Source organism: Fusarium keratoplasticum, chromosome 8 (genome assembly GCF_025433545.1).
Source record: "Fusarium keratoplasticum isolate Fu6.1 chromosome 8, whole genome shotgun sequence".
NCBI lineage: Eukaryota > Fungi > Ascomycota > Sordariomycetes > Hypocreales > Nectriaceae > Fusarium > Fusarium keratoplasticum.
This window is the reverse complement of record NC_070536.1, coordinates 2095357-2118285: the sequence shown is the minus strand read 5'-3', so window position 1 is coordinate 2118285 and position 22929 is coordinate 2095357. Positions and strand designations below refer to the sequence as shown.

At 51.1% G+C, this 22929-nt stretch overlaps 8 protein-coding genes across 8 annotated transcripts; 2 read left to right on the top strand and 6 right to left on the bottom strand.

Annotated features, from left to right (window-relative positions):
* Positions 1-3374: 3374 nt before the first annotated feature.
* On the bottom strand, positions 3375-4746 carry NCS57_01048300 (MFS domain-containing protein; the record flags this gene model as incomplete). The annotated part of the gene is made up of 2 exons (XM_053060228.1): positions 3375-4334; positions 4390-4746. The coding sequence occupies 2 exons, from the start codon at positions 4744-4746 to the stop codon at positions 3375-3377; spliced, it is 1317 nt and encodes a 438-aa protein (XP_052910622.1).
* Positions 4747-5262: 516 nt separating this feature from the next.
* Positions 5263-7691, top strand: NCS57_01048200 (Zn(2)-C6 fungal-type domain-containing protein; the record flags this gene model as incomplete). Its single annotated transcript, XM_053060227.1, has 4 exons — positions 5263-5300; positions 5357-5924; positions 5971-7581; positions 7635-7691. The coding sequence occupies 4 exons, from the start codon at positions 5263-5265 to the stop codon at positions 7689-7691; spliced, it is 2274 nt and encodes a 757-aa protein (XP_052910621.1).
* Positions 7692-7930: 239 nt separating this feature from the next.
* NCS57_01048100 (uncharacterized protein) lies at positions 7931-11079 on the bottom strand (the record flags this gene model as incomplete). The annotated part of the gene is made up of 6 exons (XM_053060226.1): positions 11024-11079; positions 9915-10968; positions 9063-9864; positions 8771-8998; positions 8408-8722; positions 7931-8355 (listed from the first exon to the last, which is right to left on the bottom strand). The coding sequence occupies exons 1-6, from the start codon at positions 11056-11058 to the stop codon at positions 7931-7933; spliced, it is 2859 nt and encodes a 952-aa protein (XP_052910620.1). The 5' UTR covers positions 11059-11079.
* Positions 11080-11529: 450 nt separating this feature from the next.
* Positions 11530-13518, bottom strand: NCS57_01048000 (RNA-binding protein VTS1; the record flags this gene model as incomplete). The annotated part of the gene is made up of 3 exons (XM_053060225.1): positions 11530-11558; positions 11614-12939; positions 12999-13518. 3 exons carry the CDS (start codon positions 13516-13518, stop codon positions 11530-11532), a joined length of 1875 nt encoding a protein of 624 aa, XP_052910619.1.
* A 1261-nt stretch (positions 13519-14779) lies between these two features.
* Positions 14780-15156, bottom strand: NCS57_01047900 (60S ribosomal protein L29; the record flags this gene model as incomplete). Its single annotated transcript, XM_053060224.1, has 4 exons — positions 14780-14815; positions 14883-14985; positions 15039-15090; positions 15150-15156. The coding sequence occupies 4 exons, from the start codon at positions 15154-15156 to the stop codon at positions 14780-14782; spliced, it is 198 nt and encodes a 65-aa protein (XP_052910618.1).
* Positions 15157-15663: 507 nt separating this feature from the next.
* NCS57_01047800 (uncharacterized protein) lies at positions 15664-16857 on the bottom strand (the record flags this gene model as incomplete). Its single annotated transcript, XM_053060223.1, has 4 exons — positions 15664-15808; positions 15863-16100; positions 16153-16700; positions 16757-16857. 4 exons carry the CDS (start codon positions 16855-16857, stop codon positions 15664-15666), a joined length of 1032 nt encoding a protein of 343 aa, XP_052910617.1.
* Positions 16858-17628: 771 nt separating this feature from the next.
* Positions 17629-20415, top strand: NCS57_01047700 (Calpain catalytic domain-containing protein; the record flags this gene model as incomplete). Its single annotated transcript, XM_053060222.1, has 5 exons — positions 17629-17646; positions 17763-18073; positions 18128-18338; positions 18391-18704; positions 18786-20415. The coding sequence occupies 5 exons, from the start codon at positions 17629-17631 to the stop codon at positions 20413-20415; spliced, it is 2484 nt and encodes an 827-aa protein (XP_052910616.1).
* A 433-nt stretch (positions 20416-20848) lies between these two features.
* On the bottom strand, positions 20849-22349 carry NCS57_01047600 (uncharacterized protein; the record flags this gene model as incomplete). The annotated part of the gene is made up of 2 exons (XM_053060221.1): positions 20849-20966; positions 21046-22349. The coding sequence occupies 2 exons, from the start codon at positions 22347-22349 to the stop codon at positions 20849-20851; spliced, it is 1422 nt and encodes a 473-aa protein (XP_052910615.1).
* Positions 22350-22929: the final 580 nt, after the last annotated feature.

Below are 22929 nucleotides of genomic sequence, written 5' to 3'. Positions count from 1 at the left end.
GATTTTTTAAATAATCTTTAAAAAATATTTCTATATATTTTAGCTTAAAAGAACATAAGTTATTTAATCTTAGCTTAATTAGATTTAATTTAAATTTTTTAGAATTTTTTAAAGAAAATTTCAATTAGGTAGAAATCTCACTATAGGGTATTTTTGAGACACTTGCTTACTGAGACACTTGCTATGCATATACGTTATAAATAATAATTAGATTTTTATATTTAGCTCTTTAATAATTATATTTTTAAAAAAAATATATCTTAAGCTCTTAATATTATTTAATAAAATTTAAAGCTTAATATATATTAATAAGTAATATATCGCGATTAATAAATAATTAATTATTTTTTTTATATTATAAAGCTAAGGGGGAAACTAAATATTAAGTCTTAGGTTATTTTAAAGGGCTTAAAGGGCAAAAAGTATTCTAGCCTTATAATTAGATTATAATATATTAGGTAATTAAGAATTAATTAATTAAATAGAGATAATATAGGTTAAGAGATTTTTAACTTATTTAGTTACTTAGCTTACTTACTTATTATATATATTAATACTTTATTAAAACTTTTAATTAAATAATTAAAATAATATAATTAATATATATTAATATATCTTTTAATATAACTAAGATAATTATATTAAAAAAGTTTATAAATTTTATAAAAATATTAAAAATACTTATAATAAGTTATAAGAAATAATATTAAATAAGGCTCTTTAAAGTATTATATTAAATAATAAATTTAATTATTTAAAATAAATTAAATATATAATTTTTAATAAAAAAACTTTTTTTTAATAAAATTAATTCTTTTATTAATATTATTAGGAAAGCCTATCCTGGAATTCACTAGGCCAAAAGAGCCAGGGACGCGTCGGAGTGCAACAGGATTGTCTCATATGATCCGGTATGCAGAAGCACTTAGGATAGAAGCTAAGCGTGAAGAGAATCGAAGATATACATTAACGGACGCCTCAATTCCAAATTCTTCTTTAGTCTTCACAAACAAGACCGTTCGCTTAGGTTTTACAACAGGGAAATCAACAGTTTCCCGATTATGCGAGCATTATGGGAACATTCCCACCAACACTGGCTAAGCGAGCAATACCAACCGTTTAACGACTTGGCTTCCATCAGAAAATCGGTAGAATGCTGTGAGCTCCCTGCCGTCTGTTAGTGAGGCTCTTCGAGCATCTCGACGACCAATACCTAAGTTTGGTTACTCTTAGGGTGCGACCATAGTCTTTGAGTCTTCGAGCAGGATCTGAACGTATGGACATAGAACTGCATGCAGATCCACACTCTGAGTCGGCGTCTCAGGGATGTACAGTGGGATTCCCTACTGCCCCAGAAGCTATGAGTCGGATGTATTTTCTGTTAATGCAGGAATGGCTCGACGATTGCAATAAAAACCACAAGGATCACGCAAAGATCTTTCTGGAGGCTTCTGGGCTACCTACAAATCGACCTCAGGGACCCAGCCAAGTTGCGCCTGTACTTCCCGGAAGAGGGCGAAAGAGGGAGATTGGTGGCCTTATCACATCGATAGGGAGACGTTAACTCATTCTCGACGACCAGGGACAATCTACTCGGGCGTCGCAGCGATATGAAGCCGGACGAACTGCCCAGACCTTTCAGGATGCCATTGCAGTTACCAAGGAGTTGGGAATACACTTCCTTTGGATCGACTCCATCTGCATAATTCAGGATGACCAGTTCGATTGGGCTTGTCAGTCCAAACCTATGGGGACGGTTTTTGCCTCGGCGTACTTCACGATTGCCGCCACCTCCGCCGAAAGTTGCAAGCAAGGCTTTCTTGGCCACAAGTCAGTTAAGAAGTCTGCCTGTCTTCCAGGGACAAGTGAATATGGTCCATTTCATGTGTACGCCAGCACAGTGGAGCAAGGTTTCATTGAGGACGTGGAGAAAGCGCCCTTGAACCAACGGGCGTGGGTGCTTCAGGAGCGCGCACTATCACGTCGAGTTATCCATTTCACCAGTAACCAGATCTACTGGGAGTGCGTATCAGTGATTCGGGATGGATGCCTGCGTAATGCATGGAGGTGAGTATGTTGCCACTGATCCCCTCCACACGCTTCCACCAAATGAATATACCTTATAATTAGAGCTTTCCGAAATATTCAGTATATTCTGTTCAATACCTGCACATTCGATTGGACTGCTGACTAGGGATTGCGTTCGAACATTCACTTACTGGCTCTACTAGGCACTTGAACTGGCTGGGCGATTCAGATTTCCATCGCACCGTATCACGGCTTGACCCCAGTCTTTCGGACTCAATATTTGAAGACATCTTCATGACCTATTCGGGCTTCGGCATTACTAAATTGGAAGATAGGGCAATCGCCATTTCGGGACTCGAAGCCCGACTGGCGGAATTCTACCGGTGCTATGGAAGCGCTCCGGGGAGGCGATGATGCCGATAAGGTTCGAGAAACAGCACGTACCTTCATGGTCTTGGATGGCCTACTCGGGGAGAATCGAGTATGGGAGTCAGCGTGGCTGGCTCAAACAAAGTGAAAATTTGCGATTGCATGGCGAGATTACGTTGGACGTAGACTGCCTGGAAATCCTGGCCCCAGTTGCGCGGATCTCGCAGGGTCTTCACATAGGGAAGGACGAAACTCTCAAGGGTCATGGAAAGTGGAAGCGTGGCTGGATGGATGAGATTCGACCAAGGCAGCGAGGAAGACATTCCAGCCTTGCACTGTGTGGTAATTGGCGAAGGGGAAACAGGTTGGGAGGATTACGTTGGTGCCTCCTGGTCCGAAAGACTACCACCTGGCAGGTTCTGCTTAGTCTTGCTAGTGGTTCCTGCTCGCCCAGGACCAAGGGACAACAAGGAGGCTTACGAGAGGCATGGTATGGGGGTAGTTTTGGCGGCGTATGTATTATCCCGAGATACAAGTTCTAAGGCAGTGGTGGTTTGAAGAATGTTCTGAATGCGTGTCGGCGAGGGATCTCAAGCAGGATCGGTCGTGTTGGAGTAGTTGTGGTCCATGGCCGGGTGGTTGTGGCTATATGAATGCGTTCAGACCTTCCCCGCCAGAGGCGACTGGAGGCTCGTTTCCGAATTGTCACGGCCAGGGAATTCTTCGCCGAAGAAGCCCTGTAGCTTCTACCAACCACCTCTCGCGAGGGATAAGAGAGTAAGAGGCAGGGTCAGAGACAGGGATCGGGGGCAGGGCTGGGTAGTGTGGTCCTCGCCAGTTACGGTCATTTACAACTTGTTACGTAAATTGAATTCAGTCTTCTTCATTTAACAATAGGTGAAGCGCTTTCAGAAGCAGCTCGAGTGCTTCACTATCTAAACACATAAAAAGATTCCTCGTCTAGAAGACGTCCCCTACTACACGTTTCCAAAAATTCCTTGTGTTGTTGTAGTCTTAGTGAGCAAACCCACAAACCCGCCAACCAAACACATCACACCACTGAATACTGAAACTTGAAAGAATCCTCCATACTTGTCAATCAGTGCTCCGTTTACAGGTGGGCCAATGAGGGCTGCAAAAGAACTGAGCGCCATCCCCATCCCCATATATGTCCCATTGTCGCGAGAGTCCTTTGTCACAAGAGTAAAGGCTGCAGATGCTCCAGAGATAATCGTGCCCGAAGTGAAACCAAAGACGATAGCGTAAACAATCAGCGCGGGTGTGCTTTTGGTCTCGTTTAGGCAGAAGATAACGATGCCAGTGCTGAGCCCACCCAGCGTATACATATTCAGCCGCCCGTACTTGTCAGCGAGAACACCTGGGATGATCCGACCAAAGGTTGAGGCCGCGTTGGTTATTGCCAGCAAATACGAGGCCAATGCTGGCTCCATGCCTCTTGTCACGGCGTATGTCGGAATGAAGAACAAGGGAGTGAACATGCCGAGGAACATGAAGAACAGCGAGCTTATCAGGAGAAGATACCTCGTGTTCTTGAACGCTTCAGCAATGAAGAAGGATGTTGTCCTCGGCGGCAGGCGTGGTTTGACCGTCAAGCATGAGAACCCCATCAGCGGTATCATGACGAACCCCATGATACGGACTGACCAGCCGAATCCAATAGAGGAGTCGTTCAACATTTTGGACAAGGCGATTGGAAACACGACTCCGCCGATCGAGGAGCCGGAGACGACGACTCCAAACGCAGCTGCTCGCTTCTTGTCGAAGTATTGCGAAACAGCTGCAAACGCAGGAAGCTGCATAAATGCCATAGCTACGCCCATGAGTACGCCTTGTGCGAGCATGAACTGCCAATACTTAGTACAGAGACTAGTCATCATGGTGGCGAATATATAACACAGAGCGGCGGGTCGAATAACCTTTCATTGTTAATGTAAGCTTTATATCAACGGCTCGCCATGTTCTAGAACTTACCCTCGCCCCAAAGCGATCGAACATAGGCCCTCCTATGGCACCTGCGGCGAACTGGATGAAGGTCGACATGGATCCAATCCAGGCCACCTTGTCGGCTGACTCTCCACGGAGTTGGTGAGTCATGTAGTACTCTTGCAGGACTCCAAAAGAATTGGCAAAGCCAAGGCACGAGAAGAAGATGCATGCACCTCCAGCGGCCACAAGCCAGGCTTGCAAACCACCATCTGGCACTTCTCCAGGGTGATTGGCATCAGAGGAGTCGGAAGAGATGCCCTTTTCTTCTGAATTAGTTCCATTGACGGAGTTGGTGGTGTGGTTTTCGTCTTGGTTGTGATTGCGGAGGTTGGTAGTCGACATGTTTTTGTAAGTGTGTTGTAAGTGGTGAGAAGGTAGAGTTTGGCCAGAGAGGGATAGGAAGTAGAATCAAACAATAATAAGTTGCCTGGTTAAAAGTTCTTATATGAGTCAGTACTGAAGATGAAGAACTACAAACATTCACAATCGAGATCCTTTTACCATTTTATACAACTCTCGATCAAGAGAGATTCGGAGATACAGTCCCCTTACTGTGGGTCAGAATCGGGGTGGAGCCGGAGTCGGGGATCGGAGTCGGCAAATGGCGGACCATAGTGACCCAAAGCGCAATTCCTGCCCCATCTCCTCCGCCTGAGTTGCCGCAAACATCAACATCAATGCAAGAACATGCGTCAATCAGCATCGGGATCGGGATTTCCGCTTCGTCTTAAAAAGAAAAGAAAAAAACCATAGCTCTTTCGTCTGAGGTCAATCGCTTACGCTCTCCGAAGCTTCATTTGTTCTCTCGGCCTAGACAAGCCCGAACCCCTGCCAACAACCTCCATCAAGATCTCAACGATGAGTGAACCCGAACGTCGCCGCAGACGGCCAGCCGTGTACGCCAAACGTTCTCAAACAGGATCGTCTGCTAATCCGTTGCGTATTGCTATAGTTCATGCTCTCTTTGCAGAAAACGCAAGATTCGATGCAACCGAGAGGTGCCTTGCAGCAACTGCGTACGCTCCAAAAACGATGCTTGCATCTATGAGAACCACCCTCTCCAGGTGCGAAGTCAAGGCTTTGAAATCGGTCACTCTCTTTCGCGCAATGCACCCATCATATCTACAGAGGTCCATGATGCATTCATGCCGACATCCCAGGATCAGGTCTTCAACACGAGCAGCGCTTCGACAGCTCCCAGTCGCTCCGCAACATCTTTGGAACCCACATTGACAAGCGCGTCAACTTTACCTACCCCACCATCCATTCAAGAGGTCGAGGCTTTGAGGTCCAGGGTTCGTCAACTAGAAGACCAGCTGTCAAGGGGCCATCCAGGATCCTCCCAGTCGATGGTCTCGACGCCCACCTCGAACATAGAAACAACATCATCAAGAATAGGTGGCACATTTCATTTTTACTCCGAAAGTCACATATTCGGTCGAGCTTTGCCTATCACACGTGGGATCTCGCATAAGACCCGTCTTTTTGGGCAAAGCCACTTTGTCTACACAATGACGTTGGTGAGTGTGGTCTTCTTTCTCGTGACACTAAACTAACAATTACCAGCTCAAGGATATGCACGAGATGCTTGAGAAATATGCGCATGAAAATTCCCCTATTGTCACCTACTTAACCAAGTGCAAGGCTTTGGCGAGGCTCATCAAGGCGCGCCGAGCACCTCCTTGGCCAACATCATTGACGACTCAACTGCCCCCCAAAAGCGTCACGGATGAGCTCGTCGAATGCTACCTACGAACTACAGAGAGAATCTATCGAATCCTCCATGTCCCGACTTTCCGAAAACAGTACGAGGCTCTGTATACCTCCCAAGACGATCCCGACCGATCTTTTCTCGTTCAGTTGAAGCTCGTGCTGGCTTTAGGGGCTGTGACCTACGACGAAAAGTTCTCGATGCGTGTATCGGCCGTCCGATGGATCTATGAGGCACAAGCCTGGGTCTCGGAACCAGAATTCAAGTCACGGCTGGGCATCCAGTATCTACAAACCAACATCTTGCTGTTGCTTGCTCGAGAGATGGTGCAGGTCAGTGGTGAGTCCCCCTGGGTTGCCGCTGGTTCGCTGCACAGGACCGCCGTGTCCATGGGCCTACATAGAGACCCTGTGCATCTGTCAAAGAGAACAAGGTTCGTTTCAGAGATGCGCCGGCGCTTATGGAACACTATTCTTGAGATTTCTCTACAGTCCAGCCTATCTTCTGGAAGTCCTCCTCTCATATCTCTGGATGATTTCGACACCGAGCCTCCCGGTAATTTTGATGATGATCAACTTTCGGCAGAGGATCCTGCGCCCCGGCCGGAACACGAGTTCACGGAGCTGTCCATTGCCAGAGCCTTACGAAAAACGTTCCCAGATCGCCTCAATGTTGCCAAACTTCTAAACAACATCGGTTCCCAAGGAAGTTACGAGGAAACCTTACGAATCGATGCGGAACTCAGGGCTTCCTACAGGGCCTTGACCCAATCCCTTCACAGCTGTAAATCAACTCCCGGACGCTCACCATCCCAATTTGAGCTATGTGCGGTAGACTTCATCATGCGTCGTTATGTCTCAGCCCTCCATTTCCCCTTCCTCGGCCCGTCACTCCACGAGGCGTGCTACGCCTTCTCCCGCAAGGTGACAGTCGAAGCCTCGTTCAAACTCTGGTGCGCGGCATACCCTCCCTCCTCCGAGTCTTCCCTCGATACGCACTCGGAAAATGATGTATTTCCTTCAAGTCGTTACGAATTCTCACGTTATACGATATGCGGCTTTGGTTTCTTTCGAACAGTGGCTTGGCAAGCCAGCCTCATCATAGCAATCGAGCTAAAGAATCAACTTCAAGAGGAAGAAAGCTTATGCCCAGCACGATTAAGATCGGACTTGCTATGTGCTCTAGAAGATTCAAAGACTTGGTCACTACGGTGCATCGAGGCCGGGGAGACCAACATAAAGGGTTACCTTGGAATTAACGTGGCAGGTGCACAAATCCAAGGCCTCCTGCAGGGGCTTTCAGGGGATGCCTTGGCCGAATTCATGATTAGAGCTGGAGAGGCAGCCGAGGAGAGATGTTTGCCCATATTGGAATCTGCGGCAGCGGAGATGGAAACGGATGAAGTCGACCAAAGCCAGCTGCCTTCGAATGCAGTATTTGACTTTGGTGAGGATTGGGACTTTATGGTAAGTTGGAGTCGGAGGTCTCACATTCCACGGGGTACTAACAAGTTGTTTAGATGTCTAATGGTATCTTTGATCCTGGTGACGGTGACCCCATGGCTTGGATGCTCTAATAAATCAATGAAATAACCCTCTCATTACCTCGGCGGTAGTAGACACTAGTCATCACTTGAGGGTTGTTTATTAGATACCAAGACTTTAATTCATCTTGTTTCTCAGAATTTTCAAACAGGGGAAGCTAACGAGTGAGTTAAACGTATGTTGGGATAATGCAACCATCTGTCAAACTGGGTATCGAATTTCTTAAACCTAAATAGGTACCAACGCTAGTGCGAATTTCACATTAAGGCCTTCATAGCCTGATCTTTGCCTTGAGTAGAGCCAGAGCCTTCGAGTTGTTCTGATTGATGAGCAACGAAATCAACTCGTTGCTCAGCATGATGGCCTCCAGCTCACCAGTGGTACCATCATTTCCTAGTCTGTCGCGAGACACTTTCTTTGCCTTCGAGTAGTATTCAAGCGCCAGGTAGTTGATGCCCAAGAGTTGGTACAAACGCCCAATGTTGTAGTATGCCTCGGCTTTGGTGAAGCCGTTGTTTTCCCCTTGGTCCATTGATCCGAGCTCGGCGTATCGTGACAAGAAGGACTGCCCTTGCAGAAGCAGGTATTGACGATTGGTGGATTGACGCTTGAGACCATAATGAACATACGCCAAACCCAGACTGAGGTTGACCATCGAATTATCTGGGTCCAATGCACGAGAACGGAGAAAGTAGCCTGCAAGGAAACGTTAGCCTGTATCCTTTTGTTTTCGAAGTTCGGGCCATACCAAGTGCGTATGTGTAACTCGTGGAGGTGAACAGAATGTGCCCATAAAGCATGAGAACACAAGCATCAAGGGCCACCTCTGTACCTTCGCCTGCAGCCGCCTTTGCCACGCTCTCTGTGTGGGCATCATCCATTGCTTTGATCTGCCGAAGCAGATACTTCTGGGCCGGTCCTGAAGTGTACCAAGAAACAGGAGATTGGCAAAGATTCGAAAGAAGGGCAAACATTCGATACGAGTCGGACATTGCACCCTCCCTCATCAACTGGCGGGCTGTCGCCACACATCGTTCTTCGTCACTTGTGTAGATAGCACAAACTAATCATATTAGCAACCTCAACCAAGACAGTTTTATCATTAACTTACCACTCCAGGCGACGTAGATCATGAAGCCATGTTCTGGCGCCTGGAAAGCTGTAGAGTCCCGAGCTGCCTCGCAAACCTGATATGCCTCGTCACGTCGGTGTGCGATGGCCAGTCCAATAGCATAGTCGAGGAACAGATATAGCCAGTTGTTGAAGGAAATTCCCTGATGAGCATCGAGCTCCGATGTTCCCGCCTCTCGGCCCTCGTGCCCAGGATGGGGAGCAAGAGCTGCATACAAGGTCAGTGTCCTGTACCTAACGGTATCGATTTGTCACAGGCAGCCAGAACTCACTTCTTGCAAGTCTTTCATACATCTGAGCCAGTTCCGTCTGTGGCTTATCCGCTTCACTCTGTTTGAGACTTTTCGGGCCGAGGAAATGCAGGTATTTGTCCCAGGTGTAGAACTTCTTTAGTGATCGGAAGTCGTCCACAAGCTCTTTGGAGGATGCCATCCAAGCAGGGATGAGGTCGTTCCGACCTTCTCGTATCTGTTTCCGCAGGTCTTGGACAACCTCATACTGCTCAGCCAGCTTCACAGCGCGAGCCTGCTCCTCTTGACGACGCTTATCGGCGCCTGCTAGTCGCTTCGGTCGGTATCTTCGCGGAATAAGACGCCTACCAGATGCATCCGTCCTCCGAGGCACAGCCCCGGTTCGACGCGGGACCCGCCGATTTTGCTGGGCAGGCACTGCTGCTTGGCTCTGGTCACCGTCAAGATTTTGGTCTCGTGCTTCCCTGAGAGCCAGTGCCTCGGCAGCGAGAATCAAGGCCTCTTCGTCCTCTCTGGCCTTTTCATACATGTTGGCCAGCTCAATACGGGCATCGATCTGGTCTTCGTCAGCGTCGATGGCAGCGAGAAAGTATTCCTCTGCAGTTGCGTTCTCCCCCATCGCGGAATGGCATCGTCCCAACTGTAGTAGGATGGTTGCGTCGGGGTCTCCAGGCAGATCTCGCAGAATTTGGTAGTATGAGATAGCGAGGGGAGTATGGCCTCGGTGGGCCAGTTCTTCAGCCATATCAAAGGCCATGAAGGGGAAATCGCTAGCAAACTCCTTTGTGTGTTCTAGGACAGGATCAAACCACCATAGATGTCTCTGTTGAGCCATGTCAGCATCTCACTCAACCCCATAACAAGATCACTCACCATGGCCTCATCTTCATCACCAAGGCGAAATCTATAGATGGCCAGTCGAGCACGGAGATCCCATGGAAACGATTGGCCATAGAGTTCAGGACTCCAGGCTCCGGCTGTATACTCTGGAACATAGAGTCGTCGTTCATCATCTCCGTCCCACTCACGGTCATCCGACTGCCAGTTGTCCCAAAAGGTCTCGGCATCGCGACCCAGCAGCCACCTGGATAATGACTTGGCTTGATAAATGGCGTCTTGATAGCGGCCAGTTGCAGCAAAAAGATCCACGTAAATCCCGATATCGTGCCAAGGGGCTTGCATGCCAGCTGAAGGATCTGATATTTCATGGTCAAAGAACCGCTTGTAAGCGGCGATCGCGCTGGGAACAGCTGTATCGGCTTGTTTGTTGTCCAAGCATGCCTCTGCAAGCTTTCTAACGATCTCTAGATCGTAGGGGCGGTGCTTGAGTACGGTTTTGTAATCAGAAATCGCGGCCGCGAGATGACCTTGCCTATGACAGACCAAGCCCTTGCCAAGTCTGGCATCGATATTCGTGTGATCGGCTCTCAGAGCAGCGGAATAGCAGAGCCTTGCTGTATTGAGATTTCCCGCCTCATCATCTCCAATTGTATCCAACGCAAAAGATGCACACTGGAGCCAACCGCTGACATCCTTGGGTCGAAGATGAGCAGCATAGACCATGGCCGACAGGGCCTTGCTCAAGTCGCCTTGTTCCCGAAAGATGGATGACAAGGTTGTCCATGCTTGATGAGTCTCTGCATTGATTCGAATGACTTCGAATACGAGATCTAAAGCGCGAGAGTAGTCGCCACTAAGAAAGGCCTGGTTCACTTTGGACAGACGTGCCGTGATATCTCCTCGAGGTTTTGCAGCTTTTCGCGGGCCTCGAGCTCCTCTTCCACGATAACCTGCGCGAGTCGCGCCTGAGGGAACAACTTCATCGCGTTGAGTCGCCAGGAATTCTCGAACAGACTCGTCGAACTTGGCAATATCGCCCTCCAGCTCCTCCAAATCGGAGTCCGCGTCCGAAGCATCACTCTCTTGCCTACTAACCGTTAGTATGAGAGCCCATATCATTACTTTTTGAAGTCAGTAGCAACCTCTCCATGAAGTCCTGATTCATCGATGCAGCCATTCGAAACCAGTAATGATACGGTTTTCGAACTTTGTGGCGGAAGCGAAAGGTTGTTGTTCTCAGGGTTTGCTCTGAAGTGAAAGATGTTTGCAGCTCTGGGGCACAACGTGTGGCGGTAGGCTGTGGCTCAGCTAGCAAGCACGTGAGGATCTGATCCTCCACCAGCACCCGAGGTCAACGACGATGTCATGTCAACCAAGCAAGAGATCTGAGACCAGGTTTTAAATATTGAAACAGATTCAGAATTAAACAAAAGACGTTACTATCTACTACATAATCGCTCGTAGAAACTCGTAGTTTTCATGGTTCAAAATAAGAGTTGATCCGAGTACAATCGTCCACCTATTCACGCGCGCCCACAGTCCGTATGAAGCCGCGGAATCCACAAAACACCCAATATTGTAAAGAATATGGCCAAAGCACATTGATTTTTTGCAGGTCTCCGTATTTGCATGCCTGGTTCCAGTGGTCCTAGCCCAGTTTTCCGTCGGCCTTGGCTTCTACAATACGGGTTAGTTCATGACTTCGATCCTGCATGTTCTAGAAAGCACTTACCCTTGACCTGATCAAAGACCTTGAGCATCTTTCGGCGCGCTCCAAGAGCGTTAACACCGCGCTCCTCCAAAGCCTTGTCGTCCAACTCAATGAGCTCCGTCCACTTCATATCCTTCAGGTTGTCGGTGTACTTATGAAGACGGAGGCTACGAAGCCAGCTTGGGATGTCCTGCAAGAGAGTTGGGTCCGTCGGGTCCTCTGGAGGCTTGGAGCTGCCTCGTCGTCCACGAGGGGATCGTCCGCGAACCATATCCGAGTGGTCCGACAAGTAGCCTTCGTGACCGCTCACACTCAGTCCTCCCAGGCTGACAGCCTGTAGACCATTGCTCATCAGCGGTGAAGCTCCGTCATAAGCGCTCAGGAAGCCGTTGTTCTGCGGCGAAGTAAACGGAGCCATATGGGGCAATCCAGTCTGCAAGGCAAGTCCAGGAGAGCTGGGTCTCGAGCGCTGGCCACCCAAGTTCATGCTCTGCTGGGCCTGGAGGGCCATGAGCTGCTCCCGGCTAAGGACTTGGCCGTGTTCGTTGATCATAACGACGTTGGCGCTGGGAAGGTTGATTCCAGGCTGAGGACCAGCAGAGATCGGGGCCTGGGCATTTCCAGGTGCACCGTCGTTGGATCTAGTGCGACGGTATTTGCGAACGTCATCCAATGCAAATCGGTTGTTGACCGTAGAAAGGGCTGCAAGCTTCATGGCAGTAGCATTGGCAACCATATCCGCTTGTGTTCCACCGGTGTTGGCGGTGTTGAAGGTACCAGTCATAGGCGTGTTCACCATCGAGGCCCAGTTGCCACTGCTGGCATTGTATGGGGAGAGCAGCGGCAGATCTGCAGGGTTCTTCTCGGGCGCAGTGAGCGTCGTGCTCTGGATTGTGTTGTTGCTTGACAGCTGAGGACGGGGGGATCGAAGGCCACTCGACGGTGCCGGCTGCACAAACTGGCCCATGGGAGCCTGGGTGGACGAACCCTTGGCGCTTGGCTGATCTGCATTGCCAGTGCTGTTCCAAGGCGAAGGAGAGCTGACAGGACCAGCGTCACGGTTGTCCTGAGGTGCGCTGATGGACGGGGCAGCCATCGATGAGCGGGGATCCAGGGCAACGCTGTTGCGATTCGAAGACGGGGGGTTACCCGTCTGCTGAGTGAACTTAGCCTTCTCGGTAGCAATGGCAGCAGCAGCATCGGGAAACATGGCGCTAATGGTAGATGGGTCCAGGCCCGAATGTCGCTTGTTAGACGGCGCGATAACCGAGTTACGCGACATGGAATTGCGGGCGGAATCTACATTCAGCTTATTCATGGCATCGCTAAGGCGATTCGACATAGGGTCTATCATGACGTTCAAGGTCAGTCGAGACGCAATTCGGGTGACGTGGTATCAAACAAACCTTTGTCGAAGCTTGCAGGGGAGAGGACCCCTGACATGGGATGGTTCTTCCCCATCTGCTGGAGGACCTGAATGAAGAAGCGGATCTGGACCTGGGTTGTCTGCTGCAAGAGAGCATACAAGGCGGCAGTGCGCTCCGCCTCGCTCAGGACGCGGAACCATTGCTCAATGGCGCTGAGCTCGTCCTTGAAATCTTGATCCAAGGTGGCAGCAGCCATCTCCTCGAGTGTAGTCTCGTACTGGTCAATGTCGGCGATCCACTGCTGCGCAATCTTGTCCTGCGAATCGGACTCCGAGTTGCCTGGGCCCAGACTCTGCTGGGCCTGGCCATAGAAGTCCGATGAGGGCCGGATGCGACTGGCCGGCGATGGGCCGGTGAGAGCAGCCATATCGGCAGATGCGCGAAGCGAATGACCGGAGCCAACGGCCCTGGAGGAAGGAGGTCGCAGGGTCGAGGCGGTATTAGCCTCGGGCGTGCTGTTTCTGTTTCCAATGACGTGGTTTCCAGACATGTTGAGCATTATCGAAGCGGAAAGGTCTCGGCGGGAGATCGGTGCGAAAAAAGGTGTTGCGCGCAGACTCGTGGATGACGGCGGCAAGCAAAGATGTTACACAAGAATCGTGTCTCGACTCCTGCAGTGACCGGCTGACCTCAAAGGAGTTTGGACTTGAAGTAAGGCAGCAAATTATGGCATTTCTGCCGGCGAAGAGCAGCGCTGCGGGTGAGGTTAGCAAAGAGGGTTGGTTCAGTAGGTTGTCAAAGGGCCACCCTGTTGGGAAGGCCCGCCAGTCTGGTACGACTTAGAGGCGCCCGCCAGGAAGGGAGAGGGGGAGACTCATACCGAGTTAAACGATGCAGGTGGGCAAAGAAGGGACGAAGTCTGCTTCCAGGCAGGCCACAGATATCCTTATTAAATCCCGCCGCTGTAAAGTACGGACCGGCGTCCTCTAGCGATAATATCGTCAAAGGACAGTGGGATGTCGGAGCAGAGGCTGTTCGTGTTCGTCCTGGACTATTGAAGGCCTCAGCCCCTGTGCTTACCTAAGGGGGTGGTGCCCGCTCAAGGCCAAGCGAACCGACGCCAAACCAAGCCGTGGCCAATGAAAGTTGTTGCCTGAGGCTTTCGAAGACGTGGCAGCGGGGGCTTGTCGGCAGTCCTCGACTGAAACAGAGACAGGGGGGCCAAGAATGGATTCAACAACCCGGCCTTGTATTCGATAAGGGTCATCGCCAAAGGCTTGGATGTTTTTTAGAAGTCGGCAATACTAAATTTGGCATTTATTGCGGATGTACGGAGTACCTAAACTTTACGACGAACTAGAGACCCCGGCCATTCATCCTGGACAATTAAGCGGATGTTTCATGATTGTGGTTCTTGGATGACGGACGGTGGAAGCGAGAGCAGGGTATGAACCAGCCCCGGAACCATCTGATACCGCCCGCGAACCTGGTCACAAATTGGCAACGGCAAGCGCAAAAAGACGGAATCAGCAAGATATCACGGAAAAATTCACCACGGGATTGCACCAGTGCTTGGGCTAAGTAGTTCAGACGAATCCATGCCGTCTCGTCTACCTCCATGTTCGTGGAAATATAGCAACACCGTCGGCTCGGGACCATCACAATGCTATTCGCCGGGACATGTTCGCATCAACCACCTTTTCAACAGGCTAACCGCATGGTATTTCCTTCGTCCATTTGCGTAGGTTCTATCGTGTGTGTACCGTAACCGAGCCTTGGGATCGTTCCAATATGACGCCTCCGATTTCCTTTGTCGACATTTAAGCACTCTCGCGCTTGCCCTCCTTGACCTCCTTCTGTTAGGGTTGTTAGCTCGCTGCCTCGCACGGATATTTTCGACTTCGGTCGGAGTGGTGGGCATACCAGGGCCTTCATGTTGCCGTGAAGAGCATGTCGGTGGTTTCGTCGGAACTTGGGGTCAGTGCCCTTCAGCGAGGGGTAACGAGAAGTCTTGGGCTTCTTGATACTGTCCACGGGTCAGCTATGAACGCATCGTCGAGTCGGAATTTGAGAATGTACCCGTTCCGGTGCGCCTTGCGCGACTGGTTGTGCTGCGAGGAGTTCTTGGACTCTGCAAAGTGTCAGCGATTCAAGTATTGACCAGCGTCTTCATTCCCAGTTTGCACGTACTCGCCATTGCTGCTGTAGTTTCCCTGTGTCGGACGGAGACGGATCACGGAGTTGCGAAGTGAAAGGCAGATTTGTGTGCGATTTCTTGATGACAAGCCCTAGACGGAAAGAGTTGTGGGGCAGGTTGCTGACATAAGGTGGGTTGAGTTGCCCTGTGTGCCCTGCTCACATGAGTGTCTGAGTGTGCATGCCTGAGGCTATCCATGCCTGGTGGGTCTGCATGCAGTCTGAGGTTCAGGTCATCATTGCTTTATGGCGAGAGCAACTAGGTTTATTGAACAAAGATCTTCACATTGAAAAGCTCTGGTCTAGTTCTCCTATACTGGGCATTCAAAGGCTGGCTATCGCTCAAAAAATCTAGAAAGGTGGCGGGCAATTCAATAAGTGCTTCTCCGCTATCCAAGTGGACGGTCATTGCTCCCGTTCTTTTGAAGCAAGTGAAATAAATACAACCATTCGTTTCTATTCCCAAGCCCATTCTCCCAAACACCAATACCATCCCTGGTCCTGTTACTCAGTTCGTGGTGGTCACCGGTTTGGCCGCGACGCTGTGCGCCACCGCAGTTGCGGAAGCAGCTGTTGCTTCTGCAGTCTTGCTCAGCTTACTGAAGCGGAGAGACTTGAGATACCGGATGAAGAGAATAAACATGAGTTCCACTCTGTGTGAAGATGAGGTTAGCTTCCGTATGAACAAGAGCAGTAATGATACTGACCTCTCCTTTGTAGTCATCAGGATACCTTGCACGAGGAATCCCTTCAAGATCTGGGGACCAATGCCCTTGAAGAGGCCCAAGACACCCTCGTGCTGAATAATGAACTTCATCACCTCCACGAAACTGCTGAAAGGCTTGCCATTGCGAGCAGGAGGTGGCTTAGATTGAAGGCCGACCTTGGCTACAATGAGCGGCTGTGTGGCAATCGTTGCCAAAGCCTTGGACATGGCACCGAGGACTGCAGATGGGTTAGATGGAAGCTCTTGGGTGCGTCTAAACTGCAAACTTACGAAATGCTTCGGCTGGCCTCAAGGTGGTCTTGCCTGGGAAGAAGGTATCCTTGAGTCGTTCATAGGCACCGTAGGTGATGGCGGGATTGACGACAAGCACAAGACTCGCCTTCAGGCCTCGCCACAGACCCGACACACCGTCTGGGCCATCGATGACCTCGCGCGCTGTTGCGAGGAGGCCCTTTCGATCCTCCTTCGTGGCTGTCTGCTGACGTGTCGTCACCACGGCGACAGGGATGGTGAAAATCTGAGCGATGGCGCCAGCGACGGCTCCCAGCGCAAGCTCCACGATTGTTGAAGGATGCACGTCTGACCCGCGCGACTTGAAGTACAGAGTCCTGACGATGGTGTACCAGTAGAAGTATGCAAAATTGGTTGACGCGACACCAAGCAGGGCACCATTCATGCCAGCGTAGAGTCCCTTCACTCCGTCTTCGGCCGTGATGCGCGAAATCGCATCCCATGTGGACTTGTAATGTTGTTCGTCGGCGTCGGTAGAGCCCTTAGTAGCATCGGAACGGACCTGGACTTGAAGGCGAGTCTTGACGCTGCGCAGAGATGGTGTTAGCTGAGGCGATGAGCTTGGGGCAGAAAATCGACTTACATGTCGAGAGGGTATACCAGCGCGTTAGCAAGAACAGCACCAGTCGCCCCGGCCACGGCGCGGCCCCAGGGGGAAATTGTAGGCTTCGATTGCGCAGCCATGACGGTCAGTGATGAAGCTTTTCTTGAAGCAGGCGACAGGTGAACGTGTTTCCTCGATCAACGAAGAGGCACAGTTGGCACCAGTGTATGTCGCGAGCTTAGACTTGATGTTCACCTGGGCCCTGGCATCATTATCAAAAGATAGGGCGGTCCGCGACCGGTCCGGGGCCGAGGTTCATCTGGCACCGGTTTCGGCAAATCGGGGGCCCGTCCCGCCCGTGACTGGCCCGCAATAGGTACCTCGGTTAGTGGCTTAGAGGGGTGAACCCGCGGTTGTGAAAACGCCATACAACGGTGCATCTCGCTCAGAGGGAATACGGATGCCGCTCAACCTCAAACTAAGAATGATGTAAGGAGCCTTTGCATTTTCGTCGTCCACCGAGAATCACCGAACTGTCCCATGTTGATCCATGACGTTGAGGTTTGAGTTGCTCCTTACCTTGGGCCAGGATCACATGGGTTTTAGTCTGTATGACCTCAAACTGCCTCCTAAGTGCATACTTATTGCATAACGCGAGACAAAATGCTCCGTAACTAGGAGTTCATGTGCTCCTCTCTAGCTTGTGTTTGTGTTGGAAGAGAGCCCTCTCAAGAAAGGAGCTCAGGTGGGGACAAAAAGGGGGCTATGAACACGGCAGCTCAGCCATTGCCAGTTCCTAATGAGCGAACTGCCCCACCGCGGGGTTCTCCAGTCTCGAGCGTGATCTCAGCTCAAACGTCGACTGAGCTTGTATTGTGAGCAACTGGACGCCATGGTTCAGTAAACCGGCGATGGAGAGGAGAGCTCAGGTAAGCCGCACTTATCGCTTTTATTTACCCTGGCCCCCGGCCCCTGTGGTCGGGTACATTCTACGGCAACCTACCACCACACCAGCACCAACGTCATCCAACTAACTCCATTCCAGGCTGCTGAGTCTCTCATCGCAACATCGAGTGGCCAAGCGGCCCTCGATCATGCCATTCAAGCGGTTGATCTATACATGCGAGCAGCTGGAGAGGCCGCTACTAAACGAGATGCTACACGTCTGCGGCTGAAATGCCAGCAACTCATCACTCAGGCTGAGAGGCTCAAGGCCGCAATCAGCGGTCACCAGCCTACACAGCCGCCCAGTCTCCTACAGCGAACCTCACGGCTTCATGGCAACTACTTCCCTCCCTGGTCGGCTGAGCCTACTGAAAAAGACTTTTCACTCCCCTCGGGCGATGAGCCCTTCACGTAAGGCTGCGTCTCCTGCCACCCTAGACCCGAACGATGCTGACCCGAATTCAGTGACGAATCCACCTTCACACTATCACCCAGGCAGGCCGCTACTTTCGGTGGGTGGAAACGCCCACGAGAGCTTTACGAAGATGGCGGGACAGATGGCGGGGTCTTCATGAACTCGGAAAATGGCTGCGATCTGGTGCAAGACATGACCACCGATTGTTCTGTCGTTGCTAGTCTATGTGCTGCCATGCGCATCTTAACTGGTCGAAACTCAGTAAAGCCGCTGAACTCGCATGTCTTTCACTGCAGCTAACCAGCTTCACCAGGTCCTGTCATCCGTCCTGTTTCCCTTTGACAAAGCCAAGGGTGTCCCCAAATTCTCTCCTTCTGGCAGATATGTTCTTCGGCTACACTTCAACGGTTGCTTCCGTCGTGTCGTGATTGATGAACGTCTCCCAGCTTCGACCACTGATCGAACCCTTTACGTTGTTGATCGACGCAACCCTCAACTGATTTGGCCGGCACTTTTAGAAAAGGCCTATCTCAAAGTGAGAGGAGGCTATGACTTCCCAGGGAGTAACTCGGGCACCGATCTATGGGTGCTCACAGGATGGATTCCCGAACAGCTCTTTCTTCAAAGGTTAGCATTAATCTCCAACTATTTATATCTCTTCTCCCATCCCAATAGCTCACCAAGAAGTCCCAACTTACGTTTTCATAGGGAAGATCTTGATATTGACTCAGTGTGGGAGAGAATCAAGGCTGCTCACGACTCTGAAGATGTCGTAGTCACTCTGGGTACGGGACGTATCTCATCTGAAGAGGAGGATGTTCTAGGTTTGATTGGAGAACACGACTACGCCGTCATGGATCTCGACGTCGCCGGTGATAGTCGAAGGCTCTTGGTCAAGAATCCCTGGTGTAATGGCCCGGTCTGGAGAGGAGGTGCTTATCACGCTTCCACTACCGACGATTCGGCCGTACAGCCGACCGACCCCGAGTCTGCAAACTCTCTTCTCGCAGCTGGCTCATTCTGGATGTCTCTTGAGGATGTCGTCCAACATTTTGAGTCCATGTATCTGAACTGGAATCCCGGGCGCTTCTCCCAACGCCAGGATCACCACTTCAATTGGAAAATGCCATCTCCAAAGCTGGCTTCCTCATTGGTACGCAACCCCCAATATTCACTACAGTCACCCAAAGGTGGCGAGGTCTGGATTCTTGTCAGCCGTCACTTTATGGATGCCGAGTTGGAAATTGCTCGAAACAGGACCGACACTATGGCGGCCGTCTCCGGACAGCTCGGGTTCATGAGCATCCTAATATTCGACAACAACGGCCACAGAGTGCAAGTGAGTGATGGTGATCTATATCGGGGGCCATACGTGGACTCGCCCCAGACTCTGGCTCGCCTGGATGCAAGCCCGATGAAACGATACACAATCGTCATTGACCAGCACGAGTTTCCGCTTCCAGAGTATACCCTCACTCTTTCGTTCTTCTCACAAGACCCGCTGAGGGTCAAAGAGGCGGGTGACGCAATGACGCACACAAAGGAGATTACAGGCTCGTGGACCAGGCGAACCGCAGGTGGCAACTCAGCATGCACGACATATGGAACAAACCCCCAATTCAAGCTGTCGCTTGCCCAGGCGAGCCCTCTATCCATTCTGCTCTCAACCGACATGCAAGACGTTCATGTCCACATCGACCTAGTATGGGCCAAAGGGAAACGAGTTCAGACGCTCAAGGCCCGGGACATCACAGGTTCATCTGGCGAGTATCGCAGGGGCTGCGCAGTGGCAAATATCACCCACGTCGACGCTGGAGTGTACACCCTGGTGTGCTCGACATTCGATGCAGGTCAACTTGCCGACTTTGCCCTCAGGATCTCTTCCATGACGCCCGTAACACTCGAGCCTGTCCCTGCCGATGCTGCTGGAAGACTACGCAAGACCTTGACACCGTTCCAGCTGTCAGACGGGGAAGAGGTCAGGCGGGCGCAGCTCTCAGTGTCCTGGTTGACCCGTATGAGTGTGACCGCACGAAGCGTTATCCAGACAAACCTAGACCCTGGGAGTCGGCCCTCGTCCACGCTAATGGTTCGACTCTCTGTGGTGCATGGCTGGGCTCCTGAACGAACCACCATCGCGGTTTCTGGCGAGGGCGAATATCAAGAACTCAAGTCAGTGGTGCGAACCCCTGAACTTGATATGGAGCCTGCCCGACTGCAGCGGGAGGGTATGTGGCTAGTGGTTGAGACTATGGGCACGAGCCAGATCGGAGAATGTATTGAACTAGAACTCCATAGCGATGCACCCGTCAATGTTGGCCGCTGGGAACTTGTCTAAATATATGATCACGAGGTCAACGGCTATGGAGATGACGATCGAGCATAATGGCTGCAACAGACTAGTTGTACTCAGGGTTACCAAAAAAGACTGCATATTGGTAGGATGGCTTGGAAATCACGTCGTGCGTGTCAAGGTGGGAATATACTATGTGCTGCTACCTCAATCCAACGCCTCTTAGGCGCCAATATGATACTCCATGAAGGTCGAAAGCAATGAAACCTGACCCAACCGGGTATTTGAAATCCTTAACGCCTTGTCTTGAATCCTCCGCCCACATCACCTTGAGATCTTCCGGCAACGTCCGCAAGCCATTGCTCATCCAGTCCATGAATCATCAACGTATACTCATACAATGCAAGGGAACAAGAAACTCGTCTGTCTTCAGACGGGCAGAGCCCGGGTAATCGAGAACGCCATTCGGATCCCAGTGCTATGATGGCGGTCCGCGTCTTCTCCGGCCACGATTAGGACCGTCTGGTCGTTGAGCGAGTACATCTCGCAGTAACGGATCGTCCTTGTCTTTATCTACGTGATGGACACGAACATGCCTAAGAGTAGTATCCAGTTAGTTTTAAGCTCAGGACACAGGGCATCACCAAGACGTCAACTCAGTGTGAGGAAACATACCGTTGTAGATTATCTGGACGAGGGTACTTGTGCTCCCTATCGGGACAAAATGGGCACACATAGCCTGGGGAATCGTGGACCAACCCGTGCCTGATCATCTCGTTTTTGCGCTTGAATCCTTTGCCTCCTTCGCTTCTCGGACACCCCTTCACTGGGCAATAGTGCGGTCGTGCGGATGAATGAACGTTTGCGTGAGAATTGAGAAGATACTGGGTTTGAAAGGGCAAGGCCGTGCATCCCGCAAAATTGCAAACGTATGCTCCTGCTCCTGTGGTAGGCTGAGGATTTGTGATTCCATCGATGCTCATGCGGTCGGTAATAGAGACAGAGGTAGCGGGGGTTGAGGCAGAATGATCGGTGCTCGGTGTCTCGCCGGCATTGCTACTACTGCTGTAGTCGGTCCCAGGGCGCGGATGCGTATTGTTCGCAGCGTGGAAGTGTATACTTGAAGGACCTGTCGAGTGTGGGGAGAGGGTCCGGAAGCCATCTGGTGAAACGGGAGATGATGGAAGGTTAGTGGATAAGCTAAACCGTGGAAGATTGCCGCCTGGCGATGACGCAGGAAAGGATGTAGCTGGCCCTGAAGGGGCTGCAAGGTCCTTCTCGGGTATACGGCCAGGCCCAAGATCCCTAATTTCACCCAAAGCTGAGCGGAGGGACGGAAGAGACTCTTTTGACTCTCCAGGCGAGACGTACCCGCCATGAAGCGGAGGGAGCGGGCCGCTCGAGGTAAGGTGGGGTGAGGTGACTCGAGGAGCAGAGACATATGCCGCGTGCGTGCCTCCTGCTGGGGATTCATCGTGAATGGATAATTGACCAGTTATATCGGCGATCGATCTAGGAGCTGAGGGTGATATTGGGACAAGCGAAGCGGCTTGAAGAGCATCTGCAGCAAGATGCCGAAGCGAAGGTCGGTTCATGGTGCTATTATCAACAGGCCTCTCTTGACGTGGCTCCTCGTCGAAGCTTTCTTCTTCGGCGGCTAGGCCTTCGCTTCCAGCAAGGCGGGCAACATCCGGATCGCGCCCGTTGCCGAGATAAGCTACCAAGACAGCATCCCCTGATGTAGGGCGAACCTTGTGGCGATTAGACTTGTCGCGACCGTCGATGAAGGTGGGACTAAGACTAACTTGAGCTGGAGGGATATCTGGGGGAGGACTCGGAGAGGGCTCGAGTTTGGGACGAAGCGGGGCCATGAGGGGGCTGCCTCGAGGTACGACCTCATCCGGGTCGTATGTGTCGACGACGAAGCCAAATTGTGGTTGTGATGGCTGGTGCTGCTGGTGCTGCGTGGCCGTGGTCATAGTTGTCGCGTCGACGGCGGTCGTTCAACTCGCCATGGCCCCTCACGGGGTGGGAAGCGTGAGGCACAGGAAGGCAGGTTCGCTCGGGATTTTTGGTAGGTCGTGATATTTGCGAGTCGGATCTCGCGCCGGAGATGGTGTCGCGGGCGGCGCTCAAGTGCAGGTATCGGACCAGGGCAATTTCGACTGGGCCGGTGCTGCAGAATGATGAATCGATCGGTCGGCGGAAGACACAGCCACGGTACGCAATCGAGCGGTTGACGAAGGGAAGGACGCGGCGAGAAGCAGGCGAACTATCCGTGCTGGTTCGCCTTCTGCGAGCGGCCGATGTGTTTGCGATAGAGCGGGTAAAACGAGGCGGTTCAAGGCGATGCCAGAAGATCGAGACAGACTCCGCAGGTGCGAATCGAAAATGTATAGGCGAGGCGACGATCGATGAGAGATATTATAAGCGCCGAATCAAAGACGATTGATTTGCGGTGTAATGCGGTGAATTTGAGGCGGAACGCGATAGTGTGTCAGAGGTGTCGACCAGAGAAGAGTATAATTATCATGCTCGTGAATATGCGCACTATCTCGG